The 19321-nt window shown below is 49.5% G+C and overlaps 1 protein-coding gene across 2 annotated transcripts; it reads right to left on the bottom strand.

Moving 5' to 3' along the window:
- Window positions 1-3158: 3158 nt before the first annotated feature.
- Window positions 3159-19066, bottom strand: hic2 (hypermethylated in cancer 2). Of its 2 annotated transcripts, none has more exons than XM_049762693.1 (2): window positions 18884-19066; window positions 3159-10901 (listed from the first exon to the last, which is right to left on the bottom strand). In XM_049762693.1, exon 2 carries the CDS (start codon window positions 10805-10807, stop codon window positions 9041-9043), a length of 1767 nt encoding a protein of 588 aa, XP_049618650.1. In that variant the 5' UTR covers window positions 10808-10901; window positions 18884-19066; the 3' UTR covers window positions 3159-9040. The 2 variants fall into 2 exon arrangements, with proteins under 2 accessions (XP_049618650.1, XP_049618651.1); XM_049762694.1 differs by having other exon boundaries at window positions 18892-19066.
- Between the last annotated feature and the right edge of the window lie 255 nt (window positions 19067-19321).

Raw genomic sequence — 19321 nt, 5'->3', positions numbered from 1 at the left:
TCTCCTCGTTGATGCTTTCAAGGGGTGTGTGTGTGTGTGGGGGGGGGGGGGGGAATATTCTGATGGAAAGCAGGGCCTCAGTGGCAGCCGAGCAGTTGTGTGCCAGCTGAAAAGAGTCGTCAGGCTGAAGCAGCGCCGGTGCCCACCACCTGCCGAGCCCCTTTCTCCTTCATCTGGCTCGGGCTCGCTTTCTGGGCTTTTCTCCCTGACAAGCACTCTGTGACTCAGCAACCCCGGTTCAATTCAGGGATGGGGGACATAAAAGACCAAAACGATTCATTTGGTGAGCGGGAGAGTCGGTCAGGATAGGCGCTTTCAGTACTTTGTGTTATAAAAGCCACACCTGGTCCAAGAACAAATCATCTTTTCCCGTTGAAATGAATGGAAATGCCGGTAATCTGTTCCGGCCTTCAATATATCTTGGGGTTGGCTCCACCATCCTAACCCTGCCCAAAAAAACAAAAAGGTTTCAAATATTTTCAAAAATCGTCCATAGGGTAAATCAGGAGTCCAAGGTAGTGCTCATAAAAAGTTGAAGAACGACCAGCGGCCTTGACGTGCATACGTTGCGCTTTTTGCATCATTTCCTTCGCAATCCTCATGGGATCAAGTTGGTGCCGTACAGTGGAAAATATCTTGAGCAGTTCACTCAGCCTTGCCCTGCTTTGGCCTTGTCTTCATGTCTTTACACGGGCCTCCCGAATATTAGATCAGCTATTGACGCGCAGAGTGTACTCTGCCGTCAATACTGATGGCTTATTGATGAAGAAGTTGTAGCGCTGCCGCCAACGTGAGGCCGGCGCATTCGGGGGGGGGCATCTGTGTGTGTTGAAATAATGAGCCGGGGTCGGAGGGGGGTTCCCAAGCAAAAGTCTTGTCATCACAGCGCACAGCCAAAGAAAAATCAATGAAAGGCAACACAAATGGAGATATATATCCATGGCCCGCAGCGCTGCACTTTTGTGCCGAGACATGTGTCAGCCCAGTGGGACGGGCGGACGGACGGACGGCACGTTGCGCTTCTCCCCAAGGAGGAGAGAACCGAGAAGACAGTTAACTAAGTGGAGGGAGGGCGGGCGGGAGCGAGAGAGGGAGCGAGGGAGGGAGCGAGGGGCTGACAGATGACCCACAGGAACAAGGATCCCTCGTCTCTTTACCAGATGACTTTCTTGAAGGCTACCTACCATCCCTCCCTCCCTCCCTCCCGGTTCCCCCCTTGATTATTTTCCAACATGAAACAAATGAGAGAAGGCAATGGTATTGGTTGCCATTTGTCAGTGTTTTTTGTGTGTCCATGTAGTATCTTGTATAATAAGTAAATGTGTGTTAGTGCATGCGATCACCATTCGAATTGTATTCAGTTCAGTTCAGTTCCGTATCCTGTGCAAAAAATAGACATTCTGTCATCGCATACTAGGCCTCTTTAATTGAAGGTCCAATGAAATTGCCTGACAAGCATGTTATAAATTTGGAATGTGCATCGCAGTGATTTGCTCATATTCATTGTGCCAGACATCTAAGTATTGCCACTAGTCTGATACAATTCTCAAGCAGATGAAACAAACTCAGCATGTCAAAGAGTAACACAAAGCCAGTGAAGAAGACAAGGCCAGAACCCGTCTGCCCGATATCAGCACAAAGGAGGAGGTCATCTGGCATGGGAGATAACCATGGGTGTGGGGGCCCCCTCCAAATTGTGTGTGCGCGCGTGCGTACCGTTTCCGAGCAGACGTTGTCCATCTCTGGCCAGGCCAGGCCGGGCCGGGCCAGGCCAGGCCAGGCCGGGCCTCATCCACATTCCTCAGATGATAGCGAGACAAGCAGAGGCAAGTCTGGACCCACCTGGGCAGAGAGCCTGGTGAATTCCACTCATGCTCACTAGGCAGACTGGGATAAGAAAAGCAAGAGGGGGTTACTTGGAACGACACTTTGTCTCCGGCATGCCTACCCAGCCCAAAAAGCACTTGAATCGACTGACTTGCCGTTGACCATTGCAGGGCTGGGCAGGGCTGGGCTGGGCTGGGCTGGGCTGGGCAAGGCAAACGGCACCCGCACTATTGTCTTTCCTTGGGGGTCATTTAACATGTTACATTACTAAATAGCTGTGCCATCTCTCCCTCCAAAAACATGACCTTAGTGGTAAAGGCTGATACCATGAAGTGACTCAAAACACTCAAATCAATGAAATGCTCTCCACAGCAATAAAACAAACAAACAAAAAAAAGGGTTAAATCAATAGCAATCCGAGCACCTCAAACGGAATGATTATGGTCGTCGTTTATTAACTTAACAGCTTTATTGAAATGAAACAAAGGTTGACTTTAGAGATTTGAATAGCAGTTATGCAACATTGTAAATGAATGTTTAACAACATGAAAATAATACAACATGAATATCAATGAAATAGTTGAGTCACGAGTAAGTCAACTGAGATAAGTCGAGAGGTTTATAATAAACAAAAAAAACCTTGGGTACCCTGTTGTGTCCCAAAGGGCAGACCAAAAAAATGCTAAAACGGGGGTGGAAGGATTGCAGAGCATGAGGTTGGAAGTTAATAAAGTGGCTCTCGTCACATCAAACTACAGTTAAACTCACTGGTATCTTTGATAACACGACAGGGTTCATTTACATACCTGAGTAGGGCGTGAGCATGCGCGGGCTGGGGCATTCCTCGGCGGGCATAAAAAGGACACTGGGGGGAGAGGTGGAGGAGGGGAAGGAAGGAAGGAAGGAAGGAAGGAGGGCAGCCAGGCAGGCAGCCAGGCAGGCAGCCAGCCAGGCAGCCAGGCAGGCAGCCAGGCAGGCAGCCAGGCAGGCAGGCAGGCCTTGAGGTGGCCTGGAAAAGGACCTTTTGTTTACCTCAGCTGGTTCTGCCCTCAATCAAGAAGGTTGCAGGAGATCATGAATGAAACAATCTGGCTGGCGGGCTGGCGGACGGGCGCTCTTTTACCTTTTAAAAGTATGTCGCGTTTGCTTCCAACTTGTATGAATTGTTGTTTGTGCGAACAAACAGCTATTTGGAAGTGTTTGAAAAAGAAAAACAGAAGAATAGTGCCACCTGGCAGCGTTACCATTTTAAGTAACTTCAGCCAGGTGTTTGGGAGATTGCTTTTGCAAAATGTTGCTCAAAAGATGGGGATCAGTCAACAAGCAACAGGTTTGGTTTTCAATCAAGCTTTTAATGAAAAGATTGTAAAATAACAGTTTATTTGCCTCAATGCTGTACATTAAGACTGCAAGGTTATGAATGCTGAGGTCAGCTGCATTACACTTTATGACACTTGAGTTTTTGCGAGCCCCTTGGCAATGCACGGCGGCGGCGGCGGCGGCGGCTCTGACCTGAATACGAGAGCTCTGTGACAAGTGAGCGGACATGAAGGGAGAGACCACCCGCCCTGACGCCCACCCGCCCCACCTGGGTGCTGCCCACAAAGCCGCGCAGGAAACCACCTTAAATACTGATGTGTGCGTTGCGTCTCATCTGGCAAGTCTAGACCATCTGTGTTTGCACGGGCAGGAAGCCCAGTTGTGCGCACTTTGACGTGGACAGCGGGAAAGCTTTTCATGCTTCATTATTTATCAAGAAAGGCCCTACGCGTGCGTGCGTGCGTGCGTGCGTGCGGACGTTACACCGTTTCTCAGCCTGCAGATCCTGATACATTATTGAGCACTTTGTCCCAAGAAAACAAACCAAAAGCAACTCAACGGCTAGTTTGGCTAACAGTTTTTAGCGGCTAGTCATGGCTTTTTGGAAGCAGCCACAAACCTATGTAGATATCCAAATAATCACTATTTTGGGCACGGTTGGACGGAAAAAGAACATAAGGTGTAATAGAGTACAAGAGCACATGTGTGTAAACATTGAAAGAGGTATTTTGGTGTCGAGTCAACGGAGGTACAGAAAATACTGAAATGTCAAATGCACTGGCAGATATGGCGGAGTAGTAGCGCTTTGGGCGTAAGAGCGATAAAGCGAGGGACGATAAAGCTTAAGACGAGCTTTGAGGGCCGGCCCTTTTCATTACTCTTAAGACTGACTGCCTTTGGTTTAGTCTGAATGGCAAAAGCTAGTAGGCCAGCTAAGCTAACATTTTGAAAACCTTGGGCTACTTTTCCACTGGACCCAAAACCATGCCATTTTGGAATGCATCCGAAAGGCTGACGTGCTAACAAACGAAAAGAACGCAGGTAGACGGTGTCCTCCGTTTTACTTCAATGGACTCAGCCCGTTAGCTGAGCGGGTAGCAAAACGATAATAGCGGCAGGCAGGTACCACCGCGTTGTCATGGAAAAGGGGGCCTAACTACCAAACGTCAAGGCCCAGTTTTCCTTACTTTGTGTAATGTGTATTTCTCTTAAAGCTTTTGTAACACTGCATCAAGAAAAGCTATTTCCACCAAACACAAGTAAGAGATGAGGTACGACGAGAGTGAGGGAAGTGCCTGCCGGTTAAGCGGGAAGTGATATGAAAGCACCTCGGGCCGGGCCGGGCCGGGCCGAGCCGAGCCAGAGCCTCAGAAAAACATACAAAGTGCACTTCGTAAAGCTATCTCACCCTATGGTTCTGTAAGAATAAAACAACTCAGACGGAATTAACATGTTAAAGACGCAGGTGTGGTTTAAAATGAGAAAAACATTCTCAGCAATTAAAAGGAGTGGATGATGTGGATGTCGTTGCTTATGTTTTGGTAGGTCATCTGATGGCAGATGCGAGGCAACACCCAGGAAGAGCGAGTTCAAAAAATAAGAAGAAGAATACAGTGGCCTCCAATTGCATCGCAGCTCACGAGGCTTTCTGTGACAACATATGGTTGGAGAAAAAGAAAACACCCGCAGAAAAATACATGAAATAAAACTTGATAGACATTCAGGTGTGAGTGACAAATTGGATATTGACCATCCATTTAAAAAAAAAAAAAAAAATTCATAATCCCAGAAAAGATCACAGAATGCAATAAATGGCTGTTCTCGCATTTTTTGATTCTCAGCTTGAAATCCTCCAAAAACATTCAAGAAAAAAAAAAAAAAAGAAAAGAAAATAGGGGGTCCTGCCTCCACCCCAGTCTCACACTTTGAGCAAATATTCTTTGCAGGGTTGAGGGCAGGACCGCAAATAAATACATTCATCACTGACAATAGACATTTGATTACAAAAAAAAACAAACTAAACACCATCAATAAGTGTTTGCACCAACTTTGTAAGGAGGCTCAGCCAGCCAGAGGTTTGTGCTGCTTTGACCCACACAACACAGGCAGCTTCAAAAACAAATAAATCAAGAAAGGAGAAAAAACATTCACAGTTAAGACTAGCAGATTATTCTCGTGTACATGCAGAGGACAAAATCAAAAGCTACCAACACCCTGAAGTGATTATCATAAAAAAAACAAACCCAAAAAAGCGCGCGACCTCGCCCGCCCCCGGCCGGCCCCTCCCACTACTGAGCGCCAGGAGGCCGTCGGTCGTCAAGTGCATGTGGGCAAACACGGATATGCACCACACGCAGCCCCACTAAACAATCAACACATCAAGGATGCACTGCCCACCCCCCAGACAGGCCAGAGGGCATGAAGGGGAGTACGGGGTCACCCCAAAAGCCAGCTGGCAGAGGGTGCATCGAAAAGCAAACACGCTCCTCCCCCTCATTGAATATGCGGCGGTCCGAGCCCACGCTTTTGCTTTGGCAGCAGCAGCAGCGAGCGAGCGAGAGAACGAAAGAACGAAAGAAAGAAAGAAGCAAAACAAACAGAAAACAACTCTGACTGGCCGGGCCTCGACTTGAGGTCTGTAAAAACTGGAAAAGTTTGTAAACAATGAGATAAATACATATGTTTCTCTCTCTCTCATTTTTTTTTTTTCTCTTTTCCTCGAGCCACACATGGTTCCATAGTCATTCAAATGTGCTTTGGTTTAAAAAATAGTTTGTGGATTTTGGGTATGAGCTTTTCTTTTTTTTAGGTCTTTGTACAACTTTGCAACTATTCATGAACATAGTGCGTTATCGACTAAAATGTAGACGAGTTTGAGCTGCCTCACCTTTTGTCAAGGCTCTTTGTGTTAGTTGAAAACACCCCCCACCCCCACCCTTTTGTTTTATGTATGAAACTAGTGTTTTGCTTTCTTCTCCCCACCCCATCATTAAAATACAGAGAAATTGATACAATACTATGTCTTACAAATGTAGCTGAGAGCCTGCATTCACAGATGCAGAACTATCCCTGAAGTAATTGTATAGTAGTAGTTCTAGTCGTAGCTCTAGTAGTAATAGAAGTATTAGTAGTAGTATTGTCACAGTTTGGAGTTTCGCAATGTCCCACAACAAGCATTCAAACGCAGCTACAAAGTCTTTTTTTTTTCTTCTTCTTCTCCTTTTTTTGCAGCAATGGCTGGATATCTTGTACGAAAAAAAAAAAAAAAAAAACATCCGTTGCATGACATACATCGAGCTGCACCCCATCAAGTGCTGACAGGTACGAGAAGGCAATGCACCGTGGACTCCATCTTACGCCAGAGGATGGATGCATGTTTGTGGTTTACAGCAAGGGGGGAGGGAGGGAGGGGAGGGGCGGGGCATGTACCGACCGCGCAATTACTAGCCAACTGGTAATTGCATAAGCGGCAACATGACCAAGTAGTAACTAATGCAGGACTCCAGGATGCAGGTTGTAACTGTGGCCGCATCCTTACATGATAAATTCACAGACCGTGAGGGCAACAAAGAAACCAAAAACAACAACAACAAAATTAATTCAAGAAGACAGTTAACCCAACAATAAAAAAAAAAAAAAAAGAAGAAAAAGAGAGGAATGCCTATACCAAAAACTTGTAGTGAAGGTCCACAGTGTAAGTGTTAAGAGTGGATACACTGGACAGGCTTTAGTGACTATGAGTGGCGCCCGCCGATTACATAATAACGGCGGCCCAATTTTAAGCATGTGCTCACTTATGAGGTAATGCATCGGGAAGTTTGAATAACTTCAAAAAAAAAAAAAAAAATGATGACACACTTGAACACAGTCAGAGACGACAATAACAAAAGATCTTTACAGGAGACCGATGAGGAGCTGTCCAGTGCATCTCTGCTTCTCCCTTCTTGTTACAAGTTTTCACAAGTCTGGCTCAAAAAAAACAACAACAACTAACAAGCAACTTGAACTTCACATTAAATTTCTGATTATAAGTCCTAGATTTTTTTTTTCTTTTCTTTTTGGTCTGAACAGAACATATCATCAAGTCCTGTTTTTAAAGTTGGGGAATATAAAGTGATACGGACTCTGCACATAAAAACAACCCCCGAAAAAAAAAAAAAAAATGGTGGTAAAATTTACCGGCCCACCAATCAGCACAAGCTTTCCTTTGCAAACCACCACAACCTTTCTCCGTCTGTCTCAGAGTCATTGGCCAAAAGTCCATGTCAAGAATGAATTTCTTTCTATGGACTTACAATATAATTCATAAATTTGTATTATACAGGAACAAAAATAAAGGAAATCAAAAGTGAAATAATTTAGTATGCTATATATCTTAAGTACATCTTTTTATTTGAAAAAGCTTTGGTTTGAACTCATCTAGCAATGTTTGTTAGTTAGCTCTGTCCTCCACATTCACAAGATCTTTGGAACACACTACACCTAAAAACCAACTAACCATCATTACTTGCCTTGGCAAAGACGCTACAGTACATTTTGAGGCGGCGCCACCCTGAGCGGGGCAACCCGGAAAGCTATATTCCATTCTGAAGCCACCGCTGCTAAGGAGAATAGAAAACTGTGTTGAGAGATGGGCAGGTTAAAGCATCAGGTGAAGATCATCTACACACTTTTTACAATTAATTACATCGGAACTTTCAACTAATCCACGTATAGAGTTCGTAATCAGAGGTAGCGAGGTCGGTCACAAGCCCATATAAATAGACTTCTTTTCTTTTTTTTTTTTCTCTCTCTCTCTCTCTCTCAAGGGGAGGAAAGCTATACAGACAAAATAAACGTACCCACTGAACATATTGGTCAGTCTAAATCACCCTCTTCTTATTAGCCCCCTTTAAAAACAGATCCCTCCCTCCCAATCCACAAGAAAAACCCAAGACCTTCCAGTTTAAACATTCACGGAAACATTAGAAGTTCTTTAAGTAAAACAAGTACCTCAAGGGGGGGCGGGGGGTGGGGGTCCTCTTTCCCAACCACATTTGCACTAGCGGGCAAAAGGGGGAAAGAGTGAATGTTCAACAGCCATCAAGAGAACGTAACCTTGATCCCACCTACAACCTTCCTTCCGTCAGTTAAAGCATGGTCCCCAACCCAGTCGAGTCACCCCCCTTCGGCGCTCCGAAAAAAAAAAAAAAAAAAGGCTGTAAAGCTGTCGGTTACAAAAACAAAAAACCCCCAAAACAAAACAAAAAACGCTTATTATTGCCAGTGTTGGGTTCTTTGAATCTATTTGGTCAGAATAGCGCCAGAGAGCAGAGGGGACTCTTGAGCTATCGTTCAGCTGACAACCAGTGAAAAGCTGTTCCAAAGGTAGAGGAGAAGACACGCGCCTTTGGGAGCGGGGGGTGGGGGGGGCCTGGACATTACATTGGTACGCACATTCACATTTTTCGGCCTTGAAAGACCACAAGTCACAAAGCTATGTCGCCACGGCTTTATGACTTTGGGTTGAGAGAAAGACAGAGAGAGCGAAAGACAGAGAGAGAGAGAAAGATAGAGAGGGAGAGAGAGAGAGAGAGAGAAAGACAGCCAGAGAGAGAGAGAGAAAAGAGTAAACTGTCCCTCTATAAGTCCTGAGAGGTGAGTGAGCGTATGTCACTTGAAAGCGACGGTGTCAAAGCGCCCAGCATGGCAAGACGGCAACAACGCTCACCCGGCCGGCCAGGCCAGGCCAGGCCAGGCCAGGGCAGGGCAGGGCAGGGCAGGGCAGGGCAGGGCAGGGCAGGGCAGGTGCGGTAAAGCCAGCGAGCGCAATCCAAAACTGTGCGTTTGTTTCTCTGTGTTTCGCTTGCTATTTCTTCCCAGAGTTCTTTGGCTTGATGCGTTCGTTGCTTCTCTAGGAGGGCGAGGTGTGCATTCTCAGGTGACTGATGAGGTTGCGCTGTTGCGTGAACTTGCCGCCGCACAGCTGGCATTCGTAGGGCTTCTCGCCCGAGTGCACGCGCATGTGCTCGGTCAGCCGGTACTGGCGGGTGAAGCGCATGCCGCACTCCTCGCAGGCGAAGGGCTTGAGGCCCAGGTGGCTGCGCATGTGGCGCGTCATGGTGCCCCTCTGGGTGAACATTTTGCCGCAGATGTTGCACGGGAAGGGCCGGGTCAGCCAGTGGCTCTTCTCGTGTTGCCGCAACGTGGCCGGGTCCTTGTAGCTCTTATTGCAAACGGTGCACTTGAAAGGGCGGGCTTCCGAGCCAAAGCGGGAGGGCCCCACGGGGGCCGACAGGTCCTCGGCCTCCTCCTCGTCTTCCTCTTTCACCAGGGCCCCCGCTTCCTCTTTGACGTACAGCTCGTCCTCGGTGTGCGTTTCCACGTGAGCGTTGAGTTGCTCCGAGCTGGGGAAGCCTTTGCCGCAGGGGATGCACACGTAGAGGTTGTCCCCGAAGGCCGGCTCGAAACCTTCCTGGCGGTACACGTAGTTGGCGTTCTGGTGGGCCCCGCCTGGTCCGCCCCCTGCGCTCTCTCCGTCGCTCTGAGCGCTCTCCTCGCTGTGGTCCTGGCCGTTTTCGCCTCCCTCTTCGTCGTCTTTGCAGCGGAGGCTTTGGTCGGAGGCGAAGCCGCCGCCGCCAGCAGGTCGGCCGTCTTTGGGCCCCACTATCACCCCGTTGACCAGAGGCCTGTCGTGATCGTCAGACTTCAACCCCGACGCCTCCTTTTTGGGCCATTCGTTCTTGCGCCCGCCCTGCCGATACTTCTTCTGGGGCGGGGGTCCCTCGTGCTGGCCGTTGTCGCCTTTCGAAGCGCAGTTGAGCTCGGCGGCCGTGGCGGCGGCGTCCGAGCTGCAGACGTCGGCGTTGTGGAGGGTGGTGGAAGAGTCGTCCAGGGAGGCACTGTTGGTTGTGGATACTGAGGCAGATTGAGGGGATTCTTGGGAGTTGCTGTGGGGGCTCAGGGCGTCGGTGAGCGCCGTGCCCGCCGAGGGAGGGCTCTTTTTGGTCAGGTCCAGCCCGAGGTCGGGCTCGCCGGCGCTTCCTCCGCTGCTGAGGTTACCGTTACTGCCTCCGTTGCCGGCGGCGGCGGCGGCGCTCCTCCCGCCGGAGCTGCCGATATACATTTCGTCGTCGGAGAGCTTGTCCCGAAGGCCTTCGTCCGGCAGCGGCAGCTCGGCGTCCGAAGGGCTGGGCTGATAGTGGTTGTTGGGCCCGGCGGCGGCGGCGGGCGCGGAAGAGGAAAGGCGCTGGCTGTTGAGGCGTAGTCGGCTAAGGGGGCCGGGAGCGGAAGGCTTGCCGGGCAGGGCTTTCCCGCCGCTGCGCTTGAGCTTCTTTCTGCACAGGGCGGCGAGGTCGTGGAGCTGGAGGTAGCTGGCCGCAGTTAACAGGGCGCTGAAATTCTGCTCGCTGCCCTGCTCCGAGGAGGAGAGCAGCTTACCGGTGTAGATGAAATCCAGAACTTGCCTGAACACGGAAGGGTTGACCATCTCCGTGTCGAGGTTAATGAGGTTATCGTGGAGGACCAAAGACTTGAAGTAGATGCTGCTGGCCGCCAGGATGTTCTTGTGGGCACGGAAGAGCGCATTCTCTACCACGATGATGACATCGCACAGGAAGCCCTTGGCTCTCTGTTGGTTGAGTTGCAGCAGCAGTTGTTTGGCATGATTTGGCAGTTCCATTTCCACCTTCCTTCCGCCCTTCCTTCCTTCCTTCCTTCCTTCTTTCCGCGTCGCTCGCTCGCTCGCTCTCTTCCTACACCAACGCCACCTGAAGCTGGAAAGACCGAGAAATAAAACGGTGATGAGTTTGGGCTTACTAGAAAGTTTCTTGACCACCTGCGCACCATGTTAGTTACATTTTGCTCTTCCGGTTCCACGACTCTCACAGATCTTATTGAGCCTGGATTCACACTTGTTTTCTTGGCTCGGGCCCCAGCACAGTCGTCCATAAAAGCACAATTTGCGCAGTCCGACAAGCGGAAACAGCAATCAAATCTCAGCTCGCGTCGCGCAACAGTAAAAAGCGCCATCGCTGCGAGCACATCCATCATCTAACCTTGAAGCTCTCAAATGCGCCACCGCACCATGAGCACGTCAACGTGGAAACAGGAAACCGTCTCCCCTTCTCCCCTTCCCAGCTTGCATTTAAAACAAATCGAAACCCCGCGTAGATCAAATTCTGATTGTACATTTTGCCAATGTTCTGGCACAAAGGCCAAAGGGTGGGGAAAAAGAAAGGCTAAAGTAACTGGTTTCCTAAAAAGGTGCCTCATCTGGCTTTCTCTTCCCTCTGACAACTCCAGTTTCAGTGGGATGCCCTCCTCTCGTCCTATTCTCCATTAGGTCACGGTAATGTCAGCTCTGCCCCATTGTCTGGGGCTCGCTCGCTCGCTCTCTCGGTGGCACGGCAGGGATTAGGTGACACTTGAGCAGGTAAAACTACACAGGAGCCGGCTGGCCGGCCGGCCGGCCGAAGGGGGTGCAGGGTGCGGCTCAAAGACAAGGACGGCACCACCCGATCCTCCACAGAGGCCCTCCCTTCCTCATTCATACAACTAGGACAGCCTAAAAAAACTCAAAAATGCTCACTTTCTAGTGTGGGCCTGAATGGCCAATATAGAAAATACAATACAAGACAAACAGGAAGCACGGCGGCATGCGCGGCGGCAGCTAAGACGTTAACCCAGCCTTGCAACGTTTTCCCCGACGATAATTAACACATCATTTCCTTGTCACTCTCCATTGATTCAGTAACTAACCACATCATTGGCAAGCCATGCGGTACCCGAATCCAGATCACAAGGCTTCTAGGAAGTCTCTCAACTGCGACATGTTTTTGGGTGGGCTGCGCTCGTAATACGGACGCCTCTCGGAACACCGCGTACCGGAGATTGGAAGAGTGCCGCCCGCCGCTTCCCTCCATCAGCGTTTACTGTAAATGACAATACGAGCTCGGCGTCGACCGAGAGATTTAAGAGCGCTTGCTTGCAAACTGCCAAGTCGCACTTCAGTGTGTGTACAAACAACTCAAGAGTACAGCTTGAATGGTTTCTGAACACACGAAAATGACTTTGTCGTCATTTTCCAACAGCAACAATCATAACTTGTTGTTTATCCAGGTCTGAGAGTTAACTCCCCGTCTGAAGCTCAAACCGGCCTCTTGGGCAGAGTCGAGACAAACTGCATCACAGCTTTCTTAAGGAGCTCCCGACAATAACTCAAATGTCTTCCAATCCCGTACCAACACAAAAGCTCCGTTGGAACAAAACTCCACTTTAGCAGGAATGCTTAACTGGAGCTGTCTGGCTCTTTGAGAACAGTTGCGCTGGCTGGCTGGCTGGCTGGCTGGCTGATAGAAATCAGCTCAAGTGATCATTAGACGCCAGCCAGTTCCAGGTCCAGGTCCAGGCCTGGGCTTGCCTTCCCTGCTTTGACACTTGGACTCGTGGTCTTGCTCCCCGCCCCCCAATCTCTCATCTTGCCTCCCAACCTTCACGGATCCGCCAGGGAGAGTTGAAACTCCCCAACGTGTAGCGTGTCGTAACCAGCCAAGGGCGAAAAGATCCTGGCTGGATCTGCGTCCGACCTCCACGCTTGATAATCGAGGAAAGACGGACATGTTTGTGTCATGCCGGGAAGCCGCATCTTGCTTGCTTACGCCTCTGCGGACTTTATGGGTGTGTGTGGGGGGGGGCTATTCCACCAAACGGACATAAAAAGGGAGCCAGGAGAGAGAAATCTTCCCCACCCCCCTCGTTTTCTCATCCTCGGTCCAATCCCATCACCCACATGGCGGCTCGCAGCTCCCCCCGGCCCCTCCGGTGCTACTCTGCCGGCCGGCCGGCTGGATTCCGGGGAGCCGCTAATGGATTACGCCTGATCTATATGCAGCCACGGTAGGACACGTGTAGGCCTCGCTGCTTGCTCTTCCTTTGGAGATGCCCAACAGGCAGTTTGGGGTGGGGGTTGCAATTGCAAAGAGACCTGCTTCATATCTCCAAATCCAGATCATCACGCATGAAGTGAAACACCGCCAGATGAATATCCACAATCGGCTACGGTTGCATAATTGCCGGTGGGTTCCCAGCAGGCTTCATTCGGCCGTTTTCCAATCCCTCCGCTAAAAACCATGATGGGTCTTGGCAGAGAAACTGAGAGATGTCAAGATAGCCAGCCGGGCCTAAAGGAATTATTGACCCTTAAGAAACAAGACGTGCTCTGACCAAACACAGAGCACATACCAATTGAAGTCAGGGCAAGGAGGGGGGGGGGGGGGGGGGGGGGGGGGGAGCCGGCTTTGAGCAGAGAGCAGGCAGGGGTAGACATTGCCCTTCAAGCCGCGAGCGACCGGGAGATCAGTTTACCTTGCCTGCAGTTTTGACCTTTTGAAAAACAGGCCGTGACTTCATGATAGAGGGGCAGCTCGGCGCTAAAAACCCTTACGCACCCCGCTGCTTCGCCTCAACCTTGACTTCTTTGACAGAGGGGCGTGTTCCCTGACTTGACAGACATGATCGCAAAACAAAATAGATCAGGTGTCAAGAGAGTAAAGAAGAACAGCACATGATCTACCATAGCAGAGATTTGGGTGATCCGGTTTGACTTCATTTGGTCTCTACAGACATATGTATAGACTTGGCAAGCATCAAGGCAATTTTTTTTCTTGAGTGGCTGGAAAAATGTTGCGGCTCTCAATCATCCCGAAAACGACACCGATGTAACGTACCCTGCCCTGCGTTAGTGTTTTGCTGTCTGGCGCGCCATCCCCTTTTTATTCCTCTCAAGGAGGATTAAGGGAGAGCACAGCAGCAGCAAACTTCACACGGGCAAGTTGACGGAGGAAGCGGCGGGCTGTGGCGCTAATCTCCAGAACAGAGGACCGGGAGCCTGGCGAAAGGCCAGAGGTGACACAAAGTCCCGTGGCGCAATAACAAAACACACCCTACTACTGCCAAAGGTCAGCTGCTTACATCTAACAGATAAAATAAATAAAGAAAAGACTTTAAGAACAACACACTCAACTTTAGGATGGGCTATTTTAGCAACAAACAGCGAGCAGAAAGGCGGAATGTGGGCAGATGAGACAAAAAGGTAGCGAGCGGACCCCCGTCATGGAGACAGTGCACTTACAGCACAAGCAGAGACTATCTATCGCTGGTGGGCAGAGCCAGTTGGGGGAAGGGAAGGGAAGGGTTAGGTTAGGGGGATGGTACAAAGCCAGTTTGAAATACAAACAGTGAGCAAGCACCTCCGAGCTATTTCATCATGGCTGACGAGCAGAGGCCCGGCCCAGCTCGGCCCTGCTCTGCCCTGCCCAGCCCTGCCCTGCCCTGCCCGGCCCGGCCCAGCCCAGCCCAGCCCAGCCCAGCCCAGCCCAGCCCGGCCCAGATGAACGACGCGTGCCAATTAGCAAGGTTTCAATTCTCTCGCTGGCCAAAGCTCACAATAAGGAGATTAAAGACAGCAGCTGAGCTTTGGCCAACATCCTCTCGCTCCTTACACCTGACGTGCTGCATTTAAGCATTGCTTTGGGGAAAATTGTCTGGAATCCCACGCCAGCCACCTACTCCAAAAGTGCAGATAGATTGTCTGAACAAAGTGCCAACATCGGGGCCGAATGGCTCAGCAAGCTCGGGTAGCCTACAAAGTAGTTGTTTTTTTTTAAATCGCCAAACAAACATAAGTAGGGTCAGCGTTTAGTGTAGGGCAGAAATATTTTAGGAAAGCGCTCCTTTTTTTAAAGACGCTTCAGTGTGCACAGTAATATTTACAAAGCTAAAATGACACGCTAGCCTTCAAAGCGATCACCAATGCAGCAACGATGCTGGCGTGAGGCAGGCAGGCAGGCACTCTTTGCTGTTCGTATCGATATGGAACTATGCACAAGACTACATTTTAGTTTTAACTTGGATTTCTTTTCAACTCGTCTACGATGCCCGGCCAGCCCACATAGGTGTGTTATTTTTCGAGAACGATTGCCCACTCCAAAGTCTGCGACAATGCAATGTCAACGGCCCGACAAAAATGGACGTGCCCGTTTCAGAGATGCAAAGATTCGGCCCAGCGCGGTAGCACCCAAAAATCCCATCCAAAACAAACGACTGAATGAACTCAATGTCACCGTCAATGCAAATTCAACTTCGCTTTCAACGCTAGTTCACTTTGGCCAAAATCAGTCTCCACTCGACTGGATTAAACGCCCGACATCTAGGGGGGGGAACTTAACGCCAATTTGATTCCCAGGGTCATCTATCTCCGGGAGGAAGACTGCGATCCGATTGTTGGATACAAATGTGGAGTGAGGCGATCCGGCCGGCCAGCCTTCTGGCGGTGCGGTGAAGAGGGAGGGAAATGCATGCATTGCAGTAGCTCCACCGCGGCAGCTAGGGTCAAAAGCTTCCAATTTTCATGTGTCGGCCAGTTGGTCCGTGTTGCAGACAAACAAGTCCTGCCCAGGTTGCAAGGGAATGAAAAGAGCCAATTCCATCACAGGAGGGGGCGGGGCACAATGCGTAGGAGGACGAGGGAAGGCTTCGCCTCACACGCGTAGCTCATCACCTTGAGGCAGGCAGGGAGGGAGGGAGGGAGGGAGGGAGGGGGCACATGTACATATACATGATTTCAAACCGGTTTGCTCACATGCAGACAAGGAACAAACGGTTCTTTTTGCCTACTTTGCAAATGGCACACACACCTTCAAAAGTCATTCTTAAATGGATCGAGAAATAAAGTATATCAAGTAAACTACAAAAAGGAAGGAAGGAAGGAAACTTGTGGCGCACATTTAGACGCACTGCCTGCCTGCCTCCCTCCCTCTCTCCCTCCCTCCCCAACTCCCTCCCTCCCTCCCTCCCATACAAGTTCCAATTGATTCAATCCAATGCGTGTTGCCACTGGCCACAATTCATATGGTGCATTAAAAAAATAACAAAAAGGGCTTTACAGACACAGGAAGGCTTGGCGGCTGACTGAAGACATGCCGTTACTTTTACGCTGGAGGACACAGGACTTCATTCATCAATACTTTTTGTGACTTGGAGGCAAGTTGTAGAGAATAATTAACACATGGAGAGGGGATAAATCCCACCACTCTGCCCGCACTGACTATCTTATTTTCATTTCCAACATCTCATCTTTGTGAAACCATCACGAGGATTAGCCGCACATGTTCAGGTCGCAAAATGTTCATGGAGGAGCACCGAAGGGAACACCAGTTACTTTCATACAAGACAAAAAGAAAACAATTTATTCGACCGGCTTGTACAGCTGCTATTTGTTTATAGATGAACCAGAAAAGGGAAAGTCCAAGTTCCCTTCGCAAAGTTCTTCAGGGTGCCTCAACTTTTCGATGCATTTTCGCAGGAGCCCATCATGGAGTGTACCTCTGTCTGAGTCTGTGTGTGAGGAAGTAAAGCAATCAACCAGCCAGTGAACATATGATTGGTAAGATAAAGTGACTCTGTTCTTGGAAGAATGAACTTTGTTGGTGAGATAAGGCTGACCAGACACCCTCATCAAAACAAAACCAAAAAAAAAGCAGCACGCCCACATGACCTGAAGCTATAAGCACCCCCCCCCCCCCTTAAACACAGCTACCACCCTTTTTAAACACATCCCAACCTTCTGGCTATCTATCACAAATACATTCCAAAGAAGAGCGAGAACAACCCGGCCGGCACTGGACGCTGACCAAATCAAAGTGCCGTGTCTCGTATGGACGCAAGTGGCAGCCGGGTCTTCAAGTCCTTGAAGGCCATCTGCGTGGATGCATTGCGCTGCCTCCGTGATGGCAATGTACACAGGGCAGGCACTGTGTTTGCATCAAGAGGAGGCTAGCGGATGGATCATGAGGCACACACAGGCCTCAAATTAACCTCCGGGCCAAACTTTGTAATCCGTAGTGATCAGTTAAGCTTGTCACACTGATCAGTTGACTCGGGCAATAACCTCAAATCCACACTCAAAGTACATCTGCTGACTATTTCACAGCGGCACCGTCCGTGTTTGTAAAATGACAGGTTGCCAAAAGGGTGGAGGGAGCCATAAATAGCACAGCGATAGCTTTTTTTTTTTTATCAAATCTTTTTTTTTTTTTGGCTAACGTTCACCCTCACTGTGGTTTCGGTGCCACGTCGATTTAAGCATCTGAAAGGAGGAAGACTCGGATTAAATGCATCCAAGCAGCACCTGCAGGTATGCTGAATCCTTTTAATGAAGCGTCTTTGCAAATAAAGCCAAGGAATAAGGTTGCAGCAGAAGCAAATGCTGGAGGCAAAGCGAGAACTCTTCCCTCCCCAAGCAACATCTTGACAAGCCTTCTCTAATTAAGATGCTATACACAAATGGTTTTCCATTCTTTTGCCTCGTCACGCCTTGAACAGCACACTAAAATAGCCTCAGACTCAAATTGTGAAACGAGGACTGCGATTATGGAATACTTTTACTTCATGGCGATCGCAATGACGAAAACGATCTTGTTTGACCCAAACGTTAAAAATGACTCGGGCAAGTATTCGTTTGGGCTGAAGTTGAAAGGCTCATTTGATGTACAATGCTCAATGGCCACGTTTTCTGCACAAGGCATGCAAATCAAGCGTGGACGACATGAAATGGCCTTGAAATACAATGGCGCTGTGCTGGTAGCTAACTCCAAATCCAGCACAAACACGCTTCCAGCCTGCCGGGTGCCATCCACCAAGCTGTGAATAGCAACTTGCATGTGGCAATCACAAACTGGAAAATGCACTCAAGCGAGGCAGCTAAAAACAAGTTGGTAAGAAAAAAACATGAGCCAGTCAAGTGAACCTACATTACTGACATTCCTATGCCTTATTATCTCCATGCCCCTTGGTACTTTCAGCAACACTAATCACCTGAGAATTCAAAGTGCCATTCCCCTCCCTCACCTGTGGTTCAACCCGTTGCTTTTTGGGACTTCAATATAGAGCCACTAGCACCGCTGTTTGGGGAGCAAAACAAAGATGTGCTCGATGAGAGCTGCTGTCCGTCCGTCCGTCCACGCACACACGCGCGCGCGCACACACGCAACACAACACAACACAACACAACACAACACAACACAACACAACACAACACAACACAACACACACAGTGGTGCGAGACTCTCATGGCCGGCCAGTCGCTGCAACTAAATGGCTTCCATTGGCCTTACGCGGCACAAAAAGGTGGATTAACCTGAATATAAACAACGCACGTTGCGCCATACATTCACTATCGATTGCTGAGCATTCTCTTAAATGCGTCGCTTGAGTACAATCCGCACCGTTTCGTCATCAACAGGGAGAAGAATGGCACGAGCCGAAGAACAGATTGCAAACGACGATCGCAAATGTTGCGAGCGTATCGTGTCGTAAAAGCAAGGAAATGAGATGCAATGTTTTGCCAGCCAGCCAGCCAGTCTGTCTGTCTGTCTGTCGGTGTTTTGGGCATCGCTTGGTAGCGCACCGTGCAGCATTTGCAAAGGCATTCCTTTCATTATCAAGCATTGTAAGGGGGACCAGAAATACTTGGATCTGGGTTTCGACGTTAAGAAAGCCTGCAGCAATAAGACACAATCGGCACAAGCGTAGCCCCCCCCCCCCCCTCGCTTTTTTTTTTTTTTTTTTTTTGGCACGGCGTGGAAAAAACGCTCGAGCGTAACCGTAAAGCCACTCAAGGCAAGAAACAAACACGCCAGCCACAAAAGCAGCCGTTTCACATGCACATGAAAACACATTGAGAAGCGCTGCAAATTACCTTCTTACATGGGTAGGGTGGTTCTCAAGCGTTCTTGACCATCCTCTTGCTCATCTCACAGCCTTCGGGACGCCATGTTGCAAGCTTATGACGTTACGCTTCCTCACCCCTGACCCACATTTGAATAGGAACCAGCCCCGAGCGGAGTGCTGCAGCAGCAGCAGCAGCGGCAGCAGCAACAGCAGAAACAGAGAGAGAGAGAGAGAGAGAGAGAGAGAGAGAGAGAGAGAGAGAGAGAGAGCGAGAGAGACACGGCTCGGCCCACTGTGGGAGGGTTTCAAGTTGGAACGCCAGGCCGCCCCTCCCTGCCCCTCCCCTCCCCTCCCCTCCCGCTCCCTGGCAGCGCTACCTGCAAAATGCAAAGATGGGAGGAGGATGCCCACACACTTAAGTCGTTTACCAGGCCAAATGTGATCCCAAACAAATGTCACCAAAGTT

The sequence above is a fragment of the Syngnathus scovelli genome, chromosome 3, assembly GCF_024217435.2.
Source record: "Syngnathus scovelli strain Florida chromosome 3, RoL_Ssco_1.2, whole genome shotgun sequence".
Classification (NCBI taxonomy): Eukaryota; Metazoa; Chordata; class Actinopteri; order Syngnathiformes; family Syngnathidae; genus Syngnathus; species Syngnathus scovelli.
The sequence above is the reverse complement of the archived record's forward strand: the minus strand, read 5'-3'. Positions and strand labels throughout refer to the sequence as shown.